The following is a 22,261-nucleotide window of genomic DNA, read 5'->3' on the forward strand; positions in this document are numbered from 1 at the left end:
ACTAAAAGTTAAAGTTGAGAGCACAGTTGGAGAGAGTTACCAGTTTTACAGTTTTAAGGGAGCATATAAATCCCAGAAATTAGATTTGCTGCTATTCAAAAAATCAGGAGGAAGGTTCAGATTCTAAGAAGTAACGTTTTATCCATTTTGGAAACATAACTCATATTCACTGATCAAGGTTTTTAAAACCCAAATGACCGCATTACTTGTCATTTTCAATGCAGTTGATTCACCATTAAAAGACTACGTAAGGTGTGTTGACTGTCATGTCTCAGTTTCAGTCCAAGAATATTTTTGTCCCAGTAGTTTCTTTCCAATACTGAATGGTTCACTCTGTAATGAAACTCAGTATCTGCCTGGGAGCCACAATGTTCTGAAAGGTCCCATGACACTAAAATATGCATCAGATTTACAATGTTTTTTTTTTCCTCTCTGTGGAATAACAAATGGGGTCCAAACTTCCAGTGCTATCAAAGGCATAGTCCCTCTATGATGAGCCTTTGCTTTAAGGCTATTAATTAGTTTATGAATTTAATAAATAACAGCTGGAGTTACAAGGCTGCGTTTCACTCTTCTTTCTGCACATTATACCTGTTTTCATTCTTAGCAGTTTGATCCCATTATAAATGAATCATATACGGTAGATGGCATGGTCATATAGATTATTTCCAAATTTTCTATTTATTAATAATGCAATAGCACATCTTTATCTTTACGTGATATATGCCTCTTTTGTATTGCTCTCTCTGTGTTGTGAGACATTTATTGTAGGCCTGTGCGAATAAACACGCTGGATTAAAAAACGAGCATGGGAACTCACTGCTGCACAGCAGACATGATGTGGACACCTCCTACCTCCTCTCATCTCTCTCAGTGACACCCGAGCTCTGACTGATCTTCCCGAGGGTTTCTCCTTCTCATCGTTTGTATTTTGCGACTGACTGCAGTTTCTGCTGCTGCTGCTGCTGCTGCTCATACGCAATCCCTGGATAGGTGGTTGCCATGGATTCCTGGGTCACATGCGTGGGTTTCCTGTAGCCAGAAGCAGCAGAAGATGCTTGGACCAGAAATCCAGAGCCATTTTCATTCAAGGAAAAGAGAGGATCTGCTGTGGATGGCTCGCTGACTGGGTGGACTGACTACACCCGTCTGCTAATTTAATTTTTTTTAATCCTACCCGTGTGCTTTTGATTGTTCCAAAATCGCAGCAAACCGGTTTAGTCCACATCCATAGACTGATAACAGGAATGAGTATAGAAATTCCTGAAGGACTGACGGAGCTGTTACAGAGCTTTACCGTGGAAGTTTTGAGGAATCAGCCCAGGGATTTGCTCGAGTTTGCATTACAGTACTTCACCCAGCTGAAGGACAGTGAGACCAAAGAGGCCTCCTTTGGCAATGACCAAAACTCGGCCCCAAGACCTGGAAAAGCGGTCAATTTCATTGACGAAGCCATGCAGATCGATTCGGAAAACGGAGAGGAGGACGACGACGATGACGAGGAATTCGTAGGTAGGCTCACAGATTTACAGTATGTCAGGAAGATGGCAAACGTGAGTATGGATGACTTTAATGTGATGTGAATGGCGAGCATCCGTCTCCTGCTCAGTAGGAGACGGTGAGAAACGCACTGAGCGCAGTGATGCTCCAGCGACCGCCACCTTGCATCCACCTCGGCTCTGTCATTGGCCATATATGGTCACGGAGGCTGAATGATGCTTCATGAACATGTCTTGCTCTTCATCTATTCAGACACGTTTTTCTTAAAATAACAGTCTTTAAACATCAGCTGCAGATTTATTTGTTTCTTTATTTTTTCCGGACAGACCCTGCACCTCTAGGTCGTCTGAATATTTTCTGTTTCATTCGCAGGCCTGGTGGGCCTACCCTGATCATGTACTATCAGAATATGACAAAGCAGATAAAGATTAAAAAAAAAACAAAACTGAAACTCTGCTGTGATAAAAGCAACAGAAAAGCTGACTGTGTCTGCCCAGGGTCAATTTGTGCTTCCTAAACTGTGGTCATATTTAACACAATGGCCAGTGCTGGATTGCCATCAGGTGCAGCAAGTAGCATAGCAACCCAGAGCTCTGACACAGCATCCCAATGAGTGGTGGGGTCTACAAGGCTGGATGCAACGGTTACATAAGGAGTCCATATTCAATCATTAAACCAACTACTGTAGGATTTTTGATGCATGATCGTGCACCTTCACACCTCTAGTGTCTTGTCTTAATGATAAGTCAATGAGCCTCCTCGGACGGCGCTGGCTGGCAGCCTATTAATGGGTGAGACCTCCTATCTAATGTATATTTCATACCAGGCTATTGTGTTGGAGCTTGGCAGTTTTTGCTGTGTTTTACATTTACATTTTTTTCTCATTTAAATTTGATTCAAAGAGGCGAAACGCACTTCAAAGCAGCTGTCCTTATTCAGGTTTTACCCAAATGAATATGGATCCTTAATGAGCACAGGGCTGGGTATACTCTGCCACACATGTGCCACCGCAGATGGAGAAAACTAGAGCATTAACTTTATCCTTTCCAGTAATAATTGAGTTACTGTAAGACAGATTTGCTTCAGGATGAACTCTAACATGTTAAGATATTCTTTATGCTTTTGCAGCCCCGGTAATAAACAGATTCATCAGAAGAGCATCAGGTGAGTTGTCATTTGCTGCCTGTTTAAGCTAGCTGTTAAAAGCCTGTTCTGTCAAGAGGAAAACTCTGGACAGTGTCAGTGCTGGAAATATATAAAACTTGTTTGACATGTGAGCACTGAGGCTACGTCAGATTTGCTCCAGTACAAGCAATATTGAAGTATTTTTCCATCTGTCTTTTCTCACTGTCTTTGGTTTATTGTAATAGTGCTGATTTATGAGAGTTTGCAAAGCCACTTTGTCCCAAGCCTGGTTTATAATGTTATTGAGTGACGTGGGTGGGGAGATCCAGACAATCACTACTACTACTAATAATCCCCTGCTCGATTTTAATAGTGAGGTCGTAGCTTCACAAAAATAATTTTGGGGAGTGATATTAGGACTGATGGTTGGATGTTCAAATAGAAAATACTTCAGGATGGGAAACATCTGAACATCACAACACAAGGACACAAAAATGGCTAACTCTTGAACTGAAAAAAAGTACAAGCTACCTGTATATAAAATAAAAATAGATTATAGATACTTGGGTACAGAAATTTTATCATGACAGTGTGAGGGGTTGTTTTCAAGTATCATGTTTTTTGTTTTTGCAGAATCAACATAAATGTTTTGTGATTTGAAACATGAAGCATAATTCAACTTAGCTAGATTCACTCAAATAAAATCGTTTGTGAATTGGTTAAAAATATCGTGCCATTAAAACACCACACTGGTGAAGAGAAAAGTTATGTTTATTGACGGATTTATTGCATGAAATAGCACAGAATCATCCCTGGGATTCAGCTTTTGGCATTAGACTCGGATGAAAGCTGCAATTTTGCCTTTATTTGATAGTGGTCATCAAGATACAGACAGGAAATGTGGGCGTGAGAGAGAGAGAGAAACAAGGGTCCCCTGACCATGAGTTGAACCGTGGATGTTACAGTTATACCTCGGGCTGTTGGGGTGTCCATGCACAGTGTCTTTTTTCCCAAGAGCATGAAGTTTATTATAAAAGCAAATACTTCATAGACTTTAAACAGGCATTAAACTGGCAATACGAACATGTTATACTTGAACAACAGGTTGCAACAGCCAATCGAACAGACCTAAAACAATTGCGCTGTCAATAACTGATAATATACTCCAAAAAAATGAGACAAGGAATGTGTTTAAAAGTTCATAGGATACAAGAAAGCCACGAGTAAAAACCATTCGACATGACAACACAAAATAAATATTTATCAACAGAGAAATTCAGTGTGGATGGGGGCCAGAAATTTGAAGTTTTTTTTTTTTTTTTAAATCTACTGTCTGGTAGTGACTGAACAGTTCATTCATTTGTTGAACTGTGTCATGCAGTGTGTGCTGAGGCATTCAATCCTGATGAAGATGAGGAGGATAAAGAGCCATGGGTAAGCTGTGTTCCACGCCACAGTCATCTAGTTTGTGTTTCCTGTTGAATGTGACTGTAGCTCTGAATGAGAATAAAATGCTCAACAATATGACCTATTCTGTGTAAAATGCTGTAGGGCCACATTACAGGTGTGTGTTTTACTTTGTAGGTCACCTACCCAAAAACCGATGAGCAGAGACAGAGACTACAGGAAGCATGTAGGGACATTCTTCTGTTCAAGAATCTGGACCCAGTGAGTGCATTGTTCCATAAGCCCTCTGTGCCCCTCTTGTTGTGCTCTGCCATTTCTTAAATTGCACCAGGGAGAACATGGCCTAAGGGCCAGCTGCTTTTTACCACAGCCCAGTGCACTATGCATGGTTTTTAAAAATAGTTACTTTTAAGCAGCTGAAACAGCAAACTGAGTTGATATGGAAAAACAAAAATAAGTTACTGTTTCTTTGTTAAACACTGTTATTCTACACCATACAGGAAGAGATGTCTCAGGTGCTGGATGCCATGTTTGAGAAGTTCTGCACAGAAGGGGAGCACATCATTGATCAAGATGATGATGGGGACAATTTTTATGTGATTGAAAGGTAAATTCTCACAATGACATTCTGAATCAAATCAGTGATTGTATTTTTGAAGATGAATATATATATATATATATATATATATATATATATATATATAAATGTAAATGTAAAATCAATGCTTCTTGCTGATTAAAGGTTTCAGGAGACACCAGTGTGGCTGCCATGTGTTTATATTTTCTCTGATTTGCAATTTTTCTTTTGTATTTTCATTCAGTGGGACGTTTAACATTTTCGTGAAGGTTGATGGCACAGAGAAGCTGGTAGGCTGCTATGACAACAGAGGCAGCTTTGGAGAACTGGCGTTGATGTACAACACCCCCAGAGCAGCCACAATAATCGCCATCTCGCCCGGAGCCCTTTGGTGCCTAGTGAGTACACAATCAAATCCCCATGCAAGAGCACAGTTGGCCCTGTGCTTAGGTTTTTGTAACACGCTGTGATGTCAGTTGTCAAGATTTAAACATCCAGGTTGTGTGTGGCAGTGTTGGTACCTGGTATCATGACTCAGATCGCATCGAATGACTAACGCACCATACTGAGTAAAACCCACTGAATCCAACTAAAAGTGAGAGAGCACGAATCGTGCCCCCTGGATATGATTTTACATCTTCATTAATTCATATATTAAAGAATATAATGAGTGTTCAAACTGAATATGAAAAAGTAATATTCATGAATGTTAATAGAGGCCTCTTAAAGAACTGTTTTGCGGCCCATTCAGACAGCTCCGCTATCAGATCAGCTCAGACAAACAAAGCTAAACTTGTCTGTTTTGGCAGGTATGCACCTCAGATGAACTCAGGCAGATGACTTAAGATGTTGTAAATGATCAAAATATGAAAAGTGGGGCTGCCAGCACCATCATGGAGCATGATTGTGATTTTTTGGGAGTTTCAAGTTAATGGTACTTTTCCCAAACAACATCCAGCTATTTCATGAATTGTGTCCATTGCAGCTGTCTTGAATATTCAGCTGCTACTTGATTTCTCTCTGTGAAGCAGCTTGTTTATTAATGCCTCAGTGAGGGTCGTGTCCTTAAACTGTGGGTAACAGCTTTGTTATGTCATCGCTGCGCAGACTGGGCAGGTTGCAGCTGTATCCCCTGTTGACCTGGGCACTTGTACTGTGTGTTTGAGTCTGTGAACAAGCAGCCAGCTCTGTTCAACTAACAATCCCCTTAGGTCGAGGAGGGATAGGGCTGCTGAGGGGCTTCTGTGCAAACAGTAGACTATTGTAGAAGCTGTAATTAGAGTTTATACCTGGGATTCAAGTGTACTGCAATTAAGTGGTAGCCCTGTACTGTATTAAAACTGCAGTCCTCTGAGTTCCAGGGCCAAGGACCGACTCCACTGGTCACTTTACCACAAGGCTTGTTTGTGTTGGAATTTTTTTTTGTTTTATCTGCTAGGGGGCGCCCTATGCAGTACAGTATGTAATCTTGTACTATGACTACATACTGGTCATTGTTTTTGTCTAAACTGCGTATAATCCATCTGAAATTATGTAAAACCTTGATATTTGTAAAGATTTATTACTGAAATAAGCAGGATGACACATGCTGGAAATAATCTGAGTGGAGTTATGGTTTGCAGGAAATGCACTGATTACTTAAAAATGTGGTTTATAGCGACCCCTACTGCAAAATGCTGTTTCATAACATTTATTGTTTGGTGAAAGGTTGCCAGAAGAGTCTGCAACTGTAGGGAAAATGTAAATGAGCTCCACTATCCACTCATCCTGAGTTCTAGAGAGTGCAGGGAAAACGAGGACAACATTAAACATTATTATAGTGCCAGACTTTTTGGGCATCCTGGTTTCTTTTGCCATGCATATCAATATTATCATTATTATTCTGTTATATATGGCCCTGAGCTCAAGATGAGTCATCAAAAATAGAGAGGGTGATTTATTTAAAAATGACTTTAAGAAGAAGAAGAAAAAGAGAAGAAGAATCATTTATTGTTTAGTATGTTTTACACACACAGGAAACTGCATTTAACCCATGTATTGAAAGCACTCTAGGAGCAGTGAGTACTGGGCAGCCATGCTGCAGTGCGTGGAGAGCAGTTGTTGGGGGGGGGGTTAGGTGTTTTGCTCAAGGGCATGTCAGCCATGGATGTTGAGGAAGGGGAAAGCACTGTTCATTCACTCCCGCCCATCTTTCTTCCTGCCAGTCCATGGATTCTGCAGGAAAGACAGATGGGTGGGGGGAGTGAATGATATATATATATATATATATATATTTATATAGTTACAAATAATTAATGCAAGAACACAGGATTACAACTTGTGCAAAATGTATTTTTCTTTTCACTGTACCTTCAAACACAAACCTGAATGTGTTCCCTTTCTTTAAATCTCTGTTTCAGGATCGTCTGACATTCAGGAGGATCATAGTGAAGAACAATGCCAAGAAGAGGAAGCTGTATGAGGCATTCATTGAAACGCTACCACTGCTTACGTCACTGGAGGTTTGGAGATTAGCTTTGTCCTCCTACATTAAGAAACTGCATTTTATAAAACCATTGTCAACCAAAATATCTTTTTGTCCACAGCTCTCAGAGAGAATGAAGGTTGTAGATGTGTTATCCACCAAGGTGTACAATGATTCACAGCAGATTATTGCTCAGGTAATGAGTCTCTTTGTATGGGCATTCGTGGATTTTGTCTTTTCACTTTCTGTTCCAACAGCGTTTATGAAAACAGGGTCACCTATTTTTTGGTGCTCATTTACTATTGCATTAATGCTTTGTGTTACAGGGTGATTTAGCAGATTGCTTCTACATTGTTGAGTCTGGCCAAGTTAGAATCACCATGAAAAGAAGCAGGGTATGTTTCATCGGTCTCCCTTTTAATTCCTAAGTGTAAAAAAACCTTCTGACTAAAAAATCTGTGGTGTCTTCTGGTATGTTATTGTGTGAATTTTTTCTTGCCAGACGAAAAAAGACCAGGAGGAAGAGGAGGTGGAAATCGCCACATGCTCTAGGGGCCAGTATTTTGGGGAGTTGGCGCTTGTCACAAACAAGCCCAGAGCTGCTTCAGCATACGCTGTGGGGAGTGTCAAATGCCTGGGTATACATTTTATGCAATTTTATAATCATTAATACAATGATCTCAACACGGAAATCTTCCAGTATACCACTTGTTATTTTACACTCTCTTTTTGTTCTTTTTGGTGTTGTTTTGTTTTTCAGTCATGGATGTTAAAGCCTTCGAGAGATTGCTGGGTCCGTGCATGGACATCATGAAGAGAAACATTGCGAACTATGAAGAGCAACTGGTCACCCTGTTTGGAAGTAGCCCTGAGATTGAGCAGCAAAGTGCATGAGACGGCTCCCATGGACCACAAATAGGTGGATGAAAAATAAAAGGCTTGTATGGATGTTTTCCCCCATAACCACTTAAACAGCTTTTCTTACAAGAAATGTGAATACCCACTACAATATTTGAGTATCAGATAAATAAAACAGACTACAGATTCCCATATGAAACAAAGTTCATTTCAGCAAAGTTTGCCACAGAGTGTTATGACTGAAGTAAGCCAAAGCAGAGTTGCTTAAAGCTTGGTTAAATTAGATTTATCACGACTCTCACCTTAAAAATGTAAGTGTGCATTTTACTTGCCAGTGTCAGATGCATTATTTGTCTGTATACTGAACACTTTCGTTAACTCTCACCTTATCTCCACAGTGTTATAGTTACACCTACAGTATAATATCGTTTGTAAATTTCTAAACATCGTTTGTTAAAACCAGATGCCAAAGCTAATTTCTAACTGGATAACTGTGAGCAGAAATCTCACATTCTCTTGTCATTTTTTGGCGAGAGCACTAACACTAACAACATGGGGTGCACTGGTACAAGAGCGCCCCGACATGAGAAAGGATAAACAAATTGTAAAGGAAGTTGATTTGATTCTGTGTTTGAATAACATCTTTCACATTTTGATCACAACAGAATGTAGACTTGGCAGTACTTTAACATTTTTACAAAATGCATTTTTGTTTATCATAAGAATTAATCCTTTGAATACGTGTTCATAAACTGTATATCATTGTTGGTAAGTGTTGTGGCTGTTAGCCTAATATTATGCTTTTGCAAAAAATAAAAATAAAAAAATAAAAATAGTTTTGTAAGAATATACAACACATACAACACATTGCTGTACAATTTGAAAATGAGTATTTACTGTTATTATATAGGCCCACCTTTAATTTAATAAGACGCCCCACTAGACTGTAGTCATTATAGGCAATGTCTTGACACAATTGATTTTCCTGTGTTTTAATGTCAAATTTAAGTCATACTGTTTGTGTCGGTGAAACATATATTATGATTATGACATCCATTATTGCTGTCTACCTCTGCCAACAACTTCAACTGTTTGGAAACACATATTCTGATGTTCCCTCTCAACAGGAATCTGAAGTGGGTCCTCTATCTCTCTCTTCTTCCTCTCTCTTTTTAAAATCGATAATTGAAGTCTTCTGTAGTTTGTCTGTGGTTTACTGCAGCTTAAACTGTTTAAAGCTGGTTTGAAATTTAAACAGTCTGAATTTACCCCCCCCCCCCCTTTGTGCCGGTAGTAGTGGTCATTTCTGAGGGCAAACCCATAATACTGGCTGAAAGTACTGTATGTTTCACTTTTCATGTCAATAAAGAACATTTTTTTTTCTAGTTTTGGTGTCACATAAATGTTTGTTACAATAAACGAATAGTACAACATCAAAGCTTTTCAATCACCATTCACAAATTCATCTTTCATTCATTCTATATCCATACAGTCATTCACTAGATCTTGTAGTAAAAAGTTAACGCAATTTAATTACAAGCGAATAAACAAAATCTAGAATGCAATGTGTGCAAGTACTTTTTGCTGTGGTTGCAACATTGCAGATAAAATATAACCATGTATTGTTCCTGTTATTGCCAATCAGCTGTTACTGGGTAGTAACAGGCATGCACTTTCATCCAATGATATGATGATCAACAAACTTTGCCCCGCCTTCTATATTTTTCTCAACAGTATGGACCAATAGTATGCCTAGATTCTTGTTATTGGCGTTCTCATTCACCAATAGGAGGCCTCCTCTGAAGCCATTCATTCCCACCCCTCGAGTGAATGCCAGAGAGTTTTTTGATGGCGACAGGTCTGGTAAGTGGGAAGTTGTCTACTTTTTTCGAAGAAATAAAAGGTTAGAAATAATTTTTAACTTGAGCGTTGTGTGATCCGTGTCTTCGCAATTCCAAAACGATGTTTTAGTGGGGCTGTCACACGCTAATTTGATGTCGAATCACAGGTTGTGCTCGACAATGTTTTTTTTTTTTCGCTGTGACGCTTGTTGTTTTGGTGATAACAAACCCATCCGACAACAGTTTTGTACACCAAAACAAGTCATTCAGTCGGTGAAATCTGCTCTGATTTGCGTGGAAATGTTATTAAAAGGCTTCGGAAAGGTTTCGTGCCATTCATTTTGAACGGGGCTCAGAGGTTGCGTCATGCCTCAACTTGTTGACATTCTTTTGTTTACAGTGTTAGACCCGACAGCCTCTGGATTTGAGCTGAGGACACTGCTGCTGCTTTTGAGGAGTGGGAAAACAGCATTCCTAGGTTTCAGACCGCCTTTTTGGACATGAAAATACTTAAGAAACGTTTTTATTAACGGCACGTCACAAGTATATCCGCGTTTACGAAGTCGAGGCGACGTTTTGTCCGACCGTGCAGCGACCGTTGATCGGTTGTCAGAACGCAAATGAACCGTTAGTTCTTCCTTTTAAACGGATGCATTTGATGTTTTACAGTTTGTTTTATATTTTCAAACGTTTTTTACTTTGCATGCCTTTAAACACCGAATATTTTTCAAAAAAGCATCAAATGTTTTCATCTGTCATTAATATTCTTTCACATTTTTTTTTAACTTTGTGTTTTCGAGGCTTTACACGCCACTTTCAAGGCGGATTTCTGATATTTATCACTTTTGCTACGCAGTTATGAATGAATGAGCTCTGGTACGCATGCGCCAAATCCTTTTAAGTTTATAAACAAGGCCTCCACGCAGCGGGTCACATGACCAGTTACAGAGGTTTACTGTGTCGATTCAGAGACAAAGGATTCCCTAAAGGCTGCCGACCTTTTCCATTATATTCATGCGATATATTATGTTTCTTGTAATGATTAGATGCAGTATGGAATATTATTGTATTTGCTGTTGTCAGAAATCTTTGACAGCTACTGTCTATTATGTTAATGTTTTTTAGTCCATGGTCCTTTCGTTATGCATAAATGAAACCATAAAATTACTATGAAAAATCCACATAAAACCATTCAGGCTTATGTATGCAATTACAAAGACTCCATTTTCATTAACTGTGGTTGAGTATTGTAAGAGTGTAATTGAAATGGTGTTGTGAAACTGTGCTGCAGTTTCACTTTGTTTAAAGCTCTAATTTTGTGTTTTGGTTTTGCCTAAAACCAGCTGACGTGGCAGAATATGATGGTGGAAGCTGAGTAAACTGACCTATAGCAGGTTTACAAAAAAAGAACAGACAAACGAAAAAGAGGAAACGGCAGAACATTGTGGTAATGGACGAGTCCTTTGATCCACTCAAGTGTAACGAAGACCTGCTTTCCTCACCTGGGTGCCACATGGATTATGGTAAAATGCTACACCTGCAAGAAGTCATATTTACATTTAAGCAGACTGAGCTTTTTCCTCATGTTTTTTATAAAAATTACCGTTGACCTCTCCTTAGATGACATGCCAGAGCTGCAGGAGGTGGAGGAGGACCAGAGGTCTCCAGGGTTATTTCAGGTTGGAGCAGGAGTGTCTCACCAGGAGCTCAGCTGCTCCCCCAGCACCAACTGGCTTGCTGAGCTGGCCAACATTGCCACCAGTCCTCAAAGCCCTTTGTTGAAGGACGCCCCACATAAGAGGTTTGTAAACATAGCAGGAAAATCAGCTAAATGTAATGATTGCATACATGTGACATAAACACGAATCGAAGTTGACAATGTACGTAATAATATAATTACACACTAGTATACTTGCATGGTATTCTACAAAGCAGGAATAGCCACATAACTTAGAAAGGTGTTATGAAACATACGCTGAAAATTTTGAATGGCTCATTATGTTTACATCATTATGACCAAGATGTCACAAAATACATTTTACAGTAATCCTGGCTAACTAAACTTTTTTACAGGATTATATTCATCTGGTAAAAAATATATATACAGAATCACCTATATGTTCATTTATAATCAAGTTCTTTGTTTGTCATGCAATGTAAGAAATTAAACTCATCTCTGTCAAATGTATCACAACTGCTACAGTATTTTCTTGGTGTCTTTTATGTCCATGTGGGATGGGCACTTTGACTTTCATTCATTCATGACTATCATTGTCATTTTTTTCAGATCATCTCCAGTCCACATCTTTGGCAACAGTAATAGTTTACATTCCTACGCCCGGCCCCCGTTAGCCAGTAGCGCACCCAACCCGTCCAGAGGCCACCTTAGGGAGCGCAGGCGTGTCAGGGTAACCTTTAACTTCCAGCATTTTAAAACCTAAGAATCATCCATTCCTGTAGAATCAGCGAAGTAAATCCTGTATGACATACACATTGATATTGTTTTTTTTTTTTTTTTTCACTGATGTCATTGTAAGATGTTTTTTATTATCTACAACAGGCCAGCAGTGAGTCGGAGTCTGGAGTTTTCTCAATGTCCTCATCCTTTTCTGATGATGAAGACATGGCCTGGTCTCACTCCTGGCCCTCTACAGCCTGGCATTGCTTCCTGAAAGGTACATGAATACGCACTCATGTGTGCATCATATACACCCACCAGAGCACATGCACGCATTTACCCCTCACCTTATTCACACACGTGGAAGTTGACTGTTAGCTATTCTGAGATTTTTTTTTTTTTGAGAGGAAAAAATCATCTTGACAAGTATGCCCTATAGCTTAAAGGCACAATCCACGGTCTAGTGTAAACATGTCCTCCCCATTAGACAACAGTAGTCATTCATGAATATTTTCAGAAATCTGTTAATGTTCGTCAGTACAGCAGTTTTTTCAGGTATGATCAGGAGAAAAACACAATTTAATTTTTATCTTCAGTAAGTCTTCAGTTCTGATTGCAAAAAAAAACTACTGGCTGGGATTTTAATGGTTCTGGCCTGAAACTCTGCTGAAGACTATCAGACGTGCATTTGAGACAGTTTTGGACAGGAGCTGTAGATGTGCAGACACTAATCTCTAGTGATGGCAAAATGAAACTTCATGAACCAGTGAAGCTTTCAACACAGTTGTATTGAAAAAAGGTTCATTACTTGAAGTTTTTCAAATCAGAGCTTGATGGGGACATCTGCTGGTCAAAGTTAGGAAAAGCGCTGTGGTGGAAAATGTTTTATAACCAACGACACATGAATGGTCGTGAAGCAAAAATGAATCAATTGATACATGAATACATGAATGAATTAATGAATAAATAAATAGATAAATTCATTATGTTCCATTGCAAACTCCATGTAACTGAAAAACAATAAAAATAACATTTTACATTGAGGATTTGGACATTCTCCTAAACAAGTAAAACTCATGTATAGAGGAAGTAAATAAATGTAGGTGCATGCATGCATTCACGCACAATTGCATTTGGTTATAGTATAATGATAAATGTAATAACTGTTCTGTATAATTTCTGGTGCTTGGGGAGAGTGTATGGTGCTTAATTCATCCACAATACATCTCAACAACCCATGAAGATGTGCCATGTTTTGTGCATTTTCTAAACCTTTGAATCAGATTTCGAAGCATCACACATCATTACATCATTACAAATTTCTTGTTTACACTTTTCTGAAAGGATCCTCCCTTCACAATTTTCTGAGCCCGGATGAGCAAGACTTACAAACATTTGTAAAGAAATCCTGACCTCTAGTGTCCAAACAGCAGCATTCAACCCATTTTCCAGCATTATTTTTCCAGCGTTAATGTACGTTCCATTTTTCACCATGTTACATTGATGTGTTGATATTCAGGAACTCGCCTGCGCTTCCATCGAGGTCCTAATGTAGAGTGGCAGGAAGCTGACGAACTCCGGGATTCAGATGATGACTCAGATGATGAAAGCATGATGCCATCCTCCTCCTCTCTTAAGGTTAGGCAATGAATAGTGACTTCAGTATGTCTTAAAATATTTAACAATGATTTGCTATACAGTTCCATCTATGTACGCCTTTTATTTTGTATTATTGTATAGCTGACTGTATGAGTGACAGGTTGCAGTAGTCTTTGGATGTCAGTGGCTTGGAATGGCCACAAGGTGGCAGACAGGGTAACAGTGAAAGTACAGTAAGTGGGTAAATGAGTGCATGAATGAGTCTTGAAACACCTTCTCGCTGATTTTTTTAGTGGTGATGTCATTTTTCATAATATGAACCTTTTGAACTTTTCAGGTAATAAGGCACCAAATTTTTGTGACTCCAACTTCAGTATTGGATTCAATTAGCTCGACTTGCAGCTGAGTAAAGATTTCTCGTGTTGGCCCTTTGCTTCATTTACAGAGATATGGTTCGGAGGGGCTGAAGTTGGTGAACCATGAAGAGACAGTATCTTTTGGCCAGGCAGTTCTTAAACTGACCTTTGACCCTGGCTCACCTGATGATGGTCTTTTAACAGCTGAATGCCGACTAGATCATCCATTTTTTGTCAAAAATAAAGGTAAATTAACAACTTTATTCCTTTAGAAACATACTGCTGATATACTGCAAATAGACAACGTTATGCTTTCTTGTATTCTGAAACTGAGCATAAGATAAATGCCAACAAGAGACAAAAGCACAATTATTTAGACAAGTATGTAAAATTAGTCTTTGTCAACAGAAGCCTTCACTGACCAAATAATCTTTGCCAAATGTAAACAAAAGTAGTTTTTAATGTACCGTCTGTCTTTTTCAGGGTGGTCTTCCTTTTATCCAAGCCTTACTGTGGTGCACCATGGGATCCCTTGCTATGAGATGCAGCTGGGTGACGTGTGCCTGCCACCAAACCACCCAGATGCTATTAACTGTGATGACTCGGTCGTCTTTGACACTTTCCGAAGGTACACGCTTCTAAATAATGTGTTCTTACTTTGTAAATAGGCTTGAGTATGAGTCATCATCAGAAGAGCAAAGAGAGCTTTGTATCTATCTGTTTGAAGATATGATTTTGATATGTACACACACACACACATACACACACACACACACCAACACCCACACCTCAAAGACGCAGTTCTGTAATTCACATCTTATCAGTTCTTAGCTTGCAGCTTGCTTATACACTTCACTAAAGGCGTCTAATCATCCTTCACATCAAAGTATAAAACCAGGTTGTAGAGACTTACATTTTCAATGTGACTCTTGGTTCGCAGAAAAAATACACTGCACAAGAAAAGTGAGGTCTTCCCTTTATATAACGTCAAAAATAAACAAAAAATAGGAAATAGAAATATGCATGTCAAAAACAAAGTAATTGGTTTATAAATATGCATTTATTCATTATATAGCATATCTACAATGGATTAGTAGTACAATAGTAGATTTGAGACTTTTTTTTACAGCAAATAAGCAAATGAAAACTAAAAAGTATATGTTTAACAATTTTAAAGGGGCAAGGTGACATATTTAGATACTTTTGCAGACTTAAAATGAGGCTGAGGTTGTACCATCCTGATCATGTGCACATCACGAGAAAAAAAACATGTCTCTCTTTTCTTTCTTTACTTCCTGCAGTTATGACTTCACCCCTCTAGATTCCTCAGCAGTGTATGTTCTCAGCAGCATGGCTCGTCAGCGCAGGACCTCCCTGTCCAGTGGGGGTGCTGTCAGTCCAGACTGTGATAAACTTGAGCGCTCCAGCTCCCCACAATCCTCAAGTAGCAAATCAAACAGGAGCCACACCTCAGGGACAGCCAGCGGTGCCACGCCTACAAAATGCAAGCGGCCAATGAATGCCTTCATGCTCTTTGCCAAGAAATACAGAGTGGAGTACACACAGATGTATCCTGGGAAGGACAACAGGTATGCAAACATTATTAGGATCCGGTGCACTCAAGTGCTTAACACTGTCATGTAAATGGTAGCCTTTTTTTGTAATTTTTCTATCACTGTGTCACATAGTAACATTGATCACTAACATTCAACGTCCATTAAATAAAACTGCCCCATACTCAAGGTATGAGTACATCACATTCCAGTATACTGATATTTCTTCATTCATCCACCTACCTCTATTCAAACCGGGATGGTGGATAAATTCAAGCATGCATTTTACTGCAATCTGCAGCCAGCTCCAGCAGATTCACGGGTCAGATTGCACCTTTGTTTAACTCTAGATGTTCTCAGTCGGCCAATAGAAACACTATTGCACAGTGTTTGCAGATAGAAAGTTATTATTCTATCTTGTTTCATCACCATTTTTAGTACACCATCACACTACTCGAATACAAACTGCAGGGTCACTCTCATACACGGTTGCTCTGATCCATATTTAATTACTACCAACCTCAGAAATGTCCTTCATTGGGGGAGAGTGCGGTGACATTTTGTTGAACAGAAAAATAATATGACCGTATTCATAGCCTGTACAGGATGTGATGTCATGGTTCCAGTGCAGCTAATAAACAAACATTGAACAGCGTGATCACAAACTGTAACCAGACAATGAGAGCGATGTTACAATTTGTAGTCAAGTTATGTAATGTAGTAAGTGCATGTTTCTTTCACCGAAGGGGACCTCTGAGCGTATTGGTTGGGAAGCGATTCTCTCAGCTGTGAACAAATGGTGGCTAAACTGAATGAGTAATGTTTTTGCTCCTTTACGGAGCACAATTAAAGAGTCCATGAGCAATTCCCCTATCTCCAAACCAGAGCTGGACTAATTCATTATGCCAATCATCTCCCAGCATGTGAGACAGAAGACCTGCCTCACTACATCCAGTGAGCAGGTTATTTCTGTAGTGTTATTTGTCTTTCATTTCACTGTAGGAGTGTCACCAGGCACCACAGTCTGTAAACCTTTAGTGCCTTTTCATTTTCACTTACCATTATATTCTATATGCTGTTTTTCTAAATTAATTCTTCCTTCAGCAACTGGGGCTTAAGATGTAATTACATATTTTCATTGTAAAGAACTTTAGATTCAGATCTGGTAAAATGTTTCTATGTATGCTTTATCCATATTCCATGGGCAAAAAAACGAAATAGGAAATGGTAGAGGAAAATAAAGTGGGACAGATTCTATTAAGACAAAAATCTGAAAGAGGTGAGTCCTTCATCTTCTGCCTCTAACCTTTCACTCCAGAGCCATTAGTGTCATCCTGGGTGATAAGTGGAAGAAGATGAAGAGTGAGGAGAGGAGGATGTACACCATGGAGGCCAAAGCTCTGGCTGAGGAGCAGAAAAGACTCAATCCAGACTGCTGGAAACGTAAAAGAACCAACTCAGTAAGGACCAAAGTCACAGAACTACAACATTCACATCTGACATTTCCTAAAAGCATGTTCAATTAGAAAGCACTCCATTTCTTCCTCCTGCTGATTACCTACCGTTCGTGTGGTCTTTCAACAGGGTTCCCAGCAGACCTAGATAATCCCCCAGAATCCCCAGCTTTTTGGTGTGGAGAGGTGCTGGGCAGAGTCTGATGGACCGCTTGATGCCTCTTTGCTCTCCTGTCTTCTTGAGCCTCAACTGTGATGCTGAATTCACTTCTTTTTTGTAACCATGAACCATTATAGAGACGAACCAGAATTATGAACTATAAACAAAACATGTAATCTAGTCACTAACAGTGCATATATTTTCTTATATCTTTAATGTCAAAGATGTCTAATTCCCCCGAAATAAGAATGAATCCTCTCATTTTTCAGGTCATTTCAAGGTTGAGAGAGATGAGAGCCTGTGGTGCTATGCTTCAGTGTACAAGGAGCAGTAAACAACAAGTGTCTATTTATAATTGTAAAAAGGGGAATTTTAGGCAACTTTTCACAACTGTTCATATTGATTATATTTGTAAAATCCAATATATTGCACAGATTGGTAACCCTTTCATACATTTTATAATACAGTATATATTCTGTAGCAGAACTATGGCCAACAGTGTGTGATACTGCCCTGCCAAGTCTTTAGGTTGTTTTTGCTCAACCACCTGGCCATATGATGAGAAGACTTTCAGCATGTGGTGGTTGGTTTACACTCAGTCACAAAGCACTTCAGGCCTTCACTGTAAGTGTTTATTTCTTCTGCACTTTATATAAATATGTAATCTAATCCTATACAGCCATTGTATACTGGTGGAAACCATTTGTATCTTGATAGTAAGCCGTTTGACACAATCATGGCTCAGTAGCCATGTTCTGCTTTCAGGTTGCTAATGAGTTTTAAGTGCTTTGTTCATAATGTACAGGTTTCACAGCCCCAACAACCTCTTGCACAAAATATTATTGTATCATATTATAAATAATTTTTTTTAAAACTTGCATTTTATGGAAGTGTTTGGCTCTTTTTCATAAACTGTAATCACAACCTGTGGGGATGCTTGGCCTTGTGTTTGAATACATGTTCATGTTTTTGCCTGTCCTTTGTTTTGAATGATTATCAGCTTCCTCCCATGAACAAGTGTGTGTCCTTAAGCCACACACTGAATTGGGCAAATTTTGTCTGAAGCTTTAAGAGCTCTCGATATCCATTGATCTAAACGTCCAACCAGTAAAGCTTGGTGTTTCCAGGTAACAACACAGCTAAAGTGTGTTTTATTCTTCCGTTTTTCTGCTGGTCTGCCACATCAAAACCATCACACATAGATGCTAAACAAAGCCTCCCTATTAGCAATTGTTGGGGATTAGTCACTGCTGGGCTAAAGGAGGACCACAGTAAAGGTTTTAATTCAACCTTATACTCACTGGAACTCTGGCCTTTTCCTCTGGTGCTGAAAAAGGATCTCAAAGAAAATGAAAATGAAGGAAGCTTTTAACTGAAGACTGTTCCTAAGGAACATTTGTTCTTGTATTTTCACAACATATCTGGTGATGCAGTTAGATGTGAAGCATTTGGTTAATTAGCCTGGCTGCCTGATGCTTGCACATTCATAAAGAAATAAGAAAAACAATTGGTAGTAATAAGCAATTATTACCGGACTGAAGACATCATCTGTAATGCTAAGAGCCAGAGGGCGCCATCCCTCCATTTTTCTTTGGTAGACTACATGCTGTTTCTTGATGATAAACATCTACCGTCTCAATGCTCTTTTCTGTAAAAGATAATGTGATTATAAGGTCAATATAAAGACAACTATAGATATATATTACATTAATACTGTATCTGCGGTTTAAGAAAGAAGAACATGCTGCAGTTGGCGGAAAAATTGCAAATGAGTTTCCTTTTAACCAGATGGTAAAAAAACAAGCTTGAAATAATTTATGGACATTGGGAAGTTAGCATTTTGATGTTTGTGAATATCTTGAGGGTGTTGCTTGTCTGCTAGTAGAAAATGGTTGAGATTCATTGCACTGCATGCCTCATGAAATAACAATGATCAACACCCTGCAAGCCTTTTAAGCACAGGAATCTAATTATAGCATATCTGTAACAGACCACTCCAAAATGAGCCCACTTGAATACTTTATAAAGTATTTGGGGAAATGGAAAGTTGTGTCTGATATGCTCCCGGCTCAGGACTATTGCAAGTTTGAATGGAGAATTGCAGAATACAGTGGCTATGTGATCAGAAATTAAAAGCATTTTTCAAGTCTTGTCACAATTTAGTAAATTAAAACCATGCGTCACTGTCATGAGGCAGATGACTTAATGTGAAGCAGAGTTGTCCAACGTTTCTGCGTGAAGCAACGTAGCATGCTCCTGTAAAAACACACACAGCATTTGTGCCCTCTCACATTTCATTTTATTTATTCATATTAGCTGCTCTACTGAGGTTAAATTACATTTAAAAATCTTACCAAGATGCTTCCACAGCCAACATCAATAGAGATCATACAAAGATATCTAAGAAGCAATGCTCAGTCAGAGCTGTGACAAGTTAGACTTCAAAAGTAAGTGAAGCTATTTTTGAAGAGCCATTTACTGAAGACTCAGCTAAAACAGTCATCTAATTCATTCAAGGTCACTGAGTTGCAAGTCATTCAGGAAACGGCTTATTTTTGCACAAATGTCTTGTACTTATGCAAAAGGTCCTGTGACAGGAACAATTAAAGAAGAAATGAATACTAAAATGAACAATTACAACAGAGAGAGAGAGAAAGAGAGAGTGAGACAGGGATCATCACTGCTGGCTTCCTCTTAAATCAGAAGCTGCACCTTAATCAAGGCTTCCTAATTAGGGGTAATTTGCTTTAGTAATTCACTGAGAGGTAGCAGACACTCTGTGTCTTTGTTAGAGCAAAGTGTGTGTGCCTGTGTCTGGCAGTCATCTCTAAATGCCACTTTGTTATAGACACGTCTGTCAGGTTTTTACACTGGTCACTATCAGTGTTACAGATTTGTAACAGAGTGACCTACTTGTCTTAGTTTTTATCTTCAGGGCTTCTGCAGGGTCCACACAGCACATTTTAAGACTTTAACACCATTTTAATACCATGTAAAGTGAAATTTCAGACATTTCATGATCATCCAGGCCAAAATATGAAAGTACAAGGACAAATAAATCATAATGATACGGCCTAAAATTAAATAATCCCATTTATTTTCTGTGCTCCCCAGCTGAATATAACAAGAATTGCCTCCTTGGTGGTTATGTTTTTAAACCCATGTCTGTTTGTTTGTTGGTTGGTTGGCTTGTTTATCAGTAGGATTATGTAAAAAGGTACTAAAGTGATTGCACCAAACTTGGTGCAGGGATGAGGACATGGAGGCACTTTTGGGCAGATCAGGATGGTTTACTATGATTTTGACTTTTTTTCTGAAGTCTGGTGGTTGGACTTTGACCTTGGTGGAGCTCTGCCCCTCTACTTCCTAATGATATAATGAATTAAATTAATTAATGCAACCTGGACTCAATTAAGAGGCAGAAAATGAATCGATAAATTAATCAATTAAAAATAATAAAATCTCTTCAGAGATGCATTGAGAGGATCCAGAGAAAATGAATTGTCGACTATTTTGATAATGGATTCATTGCTCGGTTATTTCTTGAGCAAAAAGGCCAAAAATCTTCTCAAATGTGAGGATTTGTTGCTTTTCTTTGTCATATATGATTTAAAAAAAATATCTATGTGACTTTTGGATCGATGGACGGACAAATTAAGCAATCTGAAGGCGATTTTCACTACATTGTGATATTTTGTCAGACTAAACAAATGATGGATGTATTGAGAAAAAAGGCTGATTAATTAAATATGGTAAAAATTATCTTTAGTTGCAGCCCTAATTCTTTTCAAATCACGTTAAGTTCTTGCTAAAACTGACACTTGCCCATTGTGAGGCGAGCTCGCGTAGCGGCAGTAGTGACAGTGTTTGCTGCAGGTCAGATGGTGCTTACTTAAACTCCACCAAAAAGGATTAAACAGCCTCCTGTGGCATCATCCACTGTCACAACAATCCCACCCTTAGTTTAGAGGTGTGTAACATCTCCTGACAGCCTGCAAACACATACAGAAACACCATCACTATGGCAGGCAACAGAAATTATTTAAGACTTTTGTAAAGATTTTTTAAAAGGCTTTTTTTTTGTTGATAAAATGTAATTAAATGTTTTTTAAAGACTTTTCAAAGACCTGCAGATACCCTATATATTAGTATATTATTAGTATATTATTGATCACTAGCAAAAAGATCCTTTTTGCATGTTGATGCTCATTTGTCACTTGCGTCAAACCAATGTGCAGGATACTCTCTGAATTTAGAAAAGGAACTGACATTAAGAAGAAGACTGGAGGTAAAAAAAGATAAGTGGATTTCTTTTCTCTCTTGCTCAGCCGTCACTGGCAGCTTATTGGTGCTGTGACATTTGCAGAGAGCAGAACATCTCTGTAGGTTCACTGGATTGCCAACAGTGACAGAGTGTGGCTAAAGAGTGAGCGACAAAAGGTTCTTTTTAGACGCTGCTTATGTCCTGATGGCCTTTAACAGCCTTCTGGAGATTATATTGTATGGTGGCTCTTGTTGCTTTGATCATACTGTTGTGTTTGCATCCTCAGTAATTTTGTTAGTGGGTTTAAAATGCAACACAAGTCCCTGTCAATGCTTTGTTCTTTTTTTTTTTTACTTTACCTAAAATACAGTCATAATCCTGCTGCTGAGCAGAATTATGATGGACAGCTCAGTGCTGAACCTAAAACACTTCTGTCAATGTTTCGCTTCTGTTAAGAGGCCAGCAAAGAAGAACAAATGTTATCCTGTCACTTTCCATTAGTCAAGTAGAAAATCTTAAAAAACAATTGAAACCTACTGAAAGAGTGTAAGGTGCAGTGGTCCTGCTCATCACTGCTGCATGAGGGCGACACTAAGCAATGACCAGAGAGAAATCTCTGCTCACTGAAGTTAACCTTCACTCAGGAGAGAGCTGTCGCCTCCTCAGTGGCAGGATGATGGTGAAAATCTGTCTGATGGTAAAGTT

The 22,261-nt window shown here is 38.9% G+C and overlaps 2 protein-coding genes across 4 annotated transcripts; both read left to right on the plus strand.

Annotated features, from left to right (window-relative positions):
• The first annotated feature begins 863 nt into the window (after window positions 1-863).
• LOC139631215 (cAMP-dependent protein kinase type II-beta regulatory subunit) lies at window positions 864-9,316 on the plus strand. Its single transcript, XM_071495242.1, has 11 exons — window positions 864-1,512; window positions 2,629-2,664; window positions 4,007-4,059; window positions 4,210-4,293; window positions 4,533-4,639; window positions 4,854-5,007; window positions 7,009-7,110; window positions 7,195-7,269; window positions 7,400-7,468; window positions 7,576-7,711; window positions 7,834-9,316. The coding sequence occupies exons 1-11, from the start codon at window positions 1,248-1,250 to the stop codon at window positions 7,965-7,967; spliced, it is 1,215 nt and encodes a 404-aa protein (XP_071351343.1). The 5' UTR covers window positions 864-1,247; the 3' UTR covers window positions 7,968-9,316.
• Window positions 9,317-9,720: 404 nt separating this feature from the next.
• On the plus strand, window positions 9,721-18,436 carry hbp1 (HMG-box transcription factor 1). Of its 3 annotated transcripts, none has more exons than XM_071495217.1 (11): window positions 9,721-9,794; window positions 11,116-11,295; window positions 11,393-11,573; window positions 12,060-12,180; window positions 12,333-12,447; window positions 13,690-13,808; window positions 14,215-14,371; window positions 14,609-14,753; window positions 15,427-15,714; window positions 16,997-17,138; window positions 17,263-18,436. In XM_071495217.1, exons 2-11 carry the CDS (start codon window positions 11,223-11,225, stop codon window positions 17,278-17,280), a joined length of 1,359 nt encoding a protein of 452 aa, XP_071351318.1. In that variant the 5' UTR covers window positions 9,721-9,794; window positions 11,116-11,222; the 3' UTR covers window positions 17,281-18,436. The 3 variants fall into 3 exon arrangements, with proteins under 3 accessions (XP_071351318.1, XP_071351330.1, XP_071351327.1); XM_071495229.1 differs by lacking the exon at window positions 9,721-9,794 and adding an exon at window positions 9,811-9,834; XM_071495226.1 differs by lacking the exon at window positions 9,721-9,794 and adding an exon at window positions 10,112-10,250.
• Window positions 18,437-22,261: the final 3,825 nt, after the last annotated feature.

Source organism: Trachinotus anak, unplaced genomic scaffold, assembly GCF_046630095.1.
Source record: "Trachinotus anak isolate AG129_WGS33_773 ecotype Australia unplaced genomic scaffold, CSIRO_AGI_Tana_v1 ptg000002l, whole genome shotgun sequence".
NCBI classification, from domain to species: Eukaryota; Metazoa; Chordata; class Actinopteri; order Carangiformes; family Carangidae; genus Trachinotus; species Trachinotus anak.

Excerpts from the sequence above, each read along its gene's own strand:
- LOC139631215 (XM_071495242.1), top strand. The coding sequence starts at position 1,248 with ATGAGTATAGAAATTCCTGAAGGACTGACGGAGCTGTTACAGAGCTTT. Across the intron at positions 4,294-4,532 it reads TGTTCAAGAATCTGGACCCA|GAAGAGATGTCTCAGGTGCT; the intron begins GTGAGTGCATTG and ends TACACCATACAG. Across the intron at positions 7,111-7,194 it reads CACTGCTTACGTCACTGGAG|CTCTCAGAGAGAATGAAGGT; the intron begins GTTTGGAGATTA and ends TTTTGTCCACAG.
- hbp1 (XM_071495217.1), top strand. The coding sequence starts at position 11,223 with ATGGACGAGTCCTTTGATCCACTCAAGTGTAACGAAGACCTGCTTTCC. Across the intron at positions 11,296-11,392 it reads TGGGTGCCACATGGATTATG|ATGACATGCCAGAGCTGCAG; the intron begins GTAAAATGCTAC and ends ACCTCTCCTTAG. Across the intron at positions 15,715-16,996 it reads TATCCTGGGAAGGACAACAG|AGCCATTAGTGTCATCCTGG; the intron begins GTATGCAAACAT and ends CTTTCACTCCAG.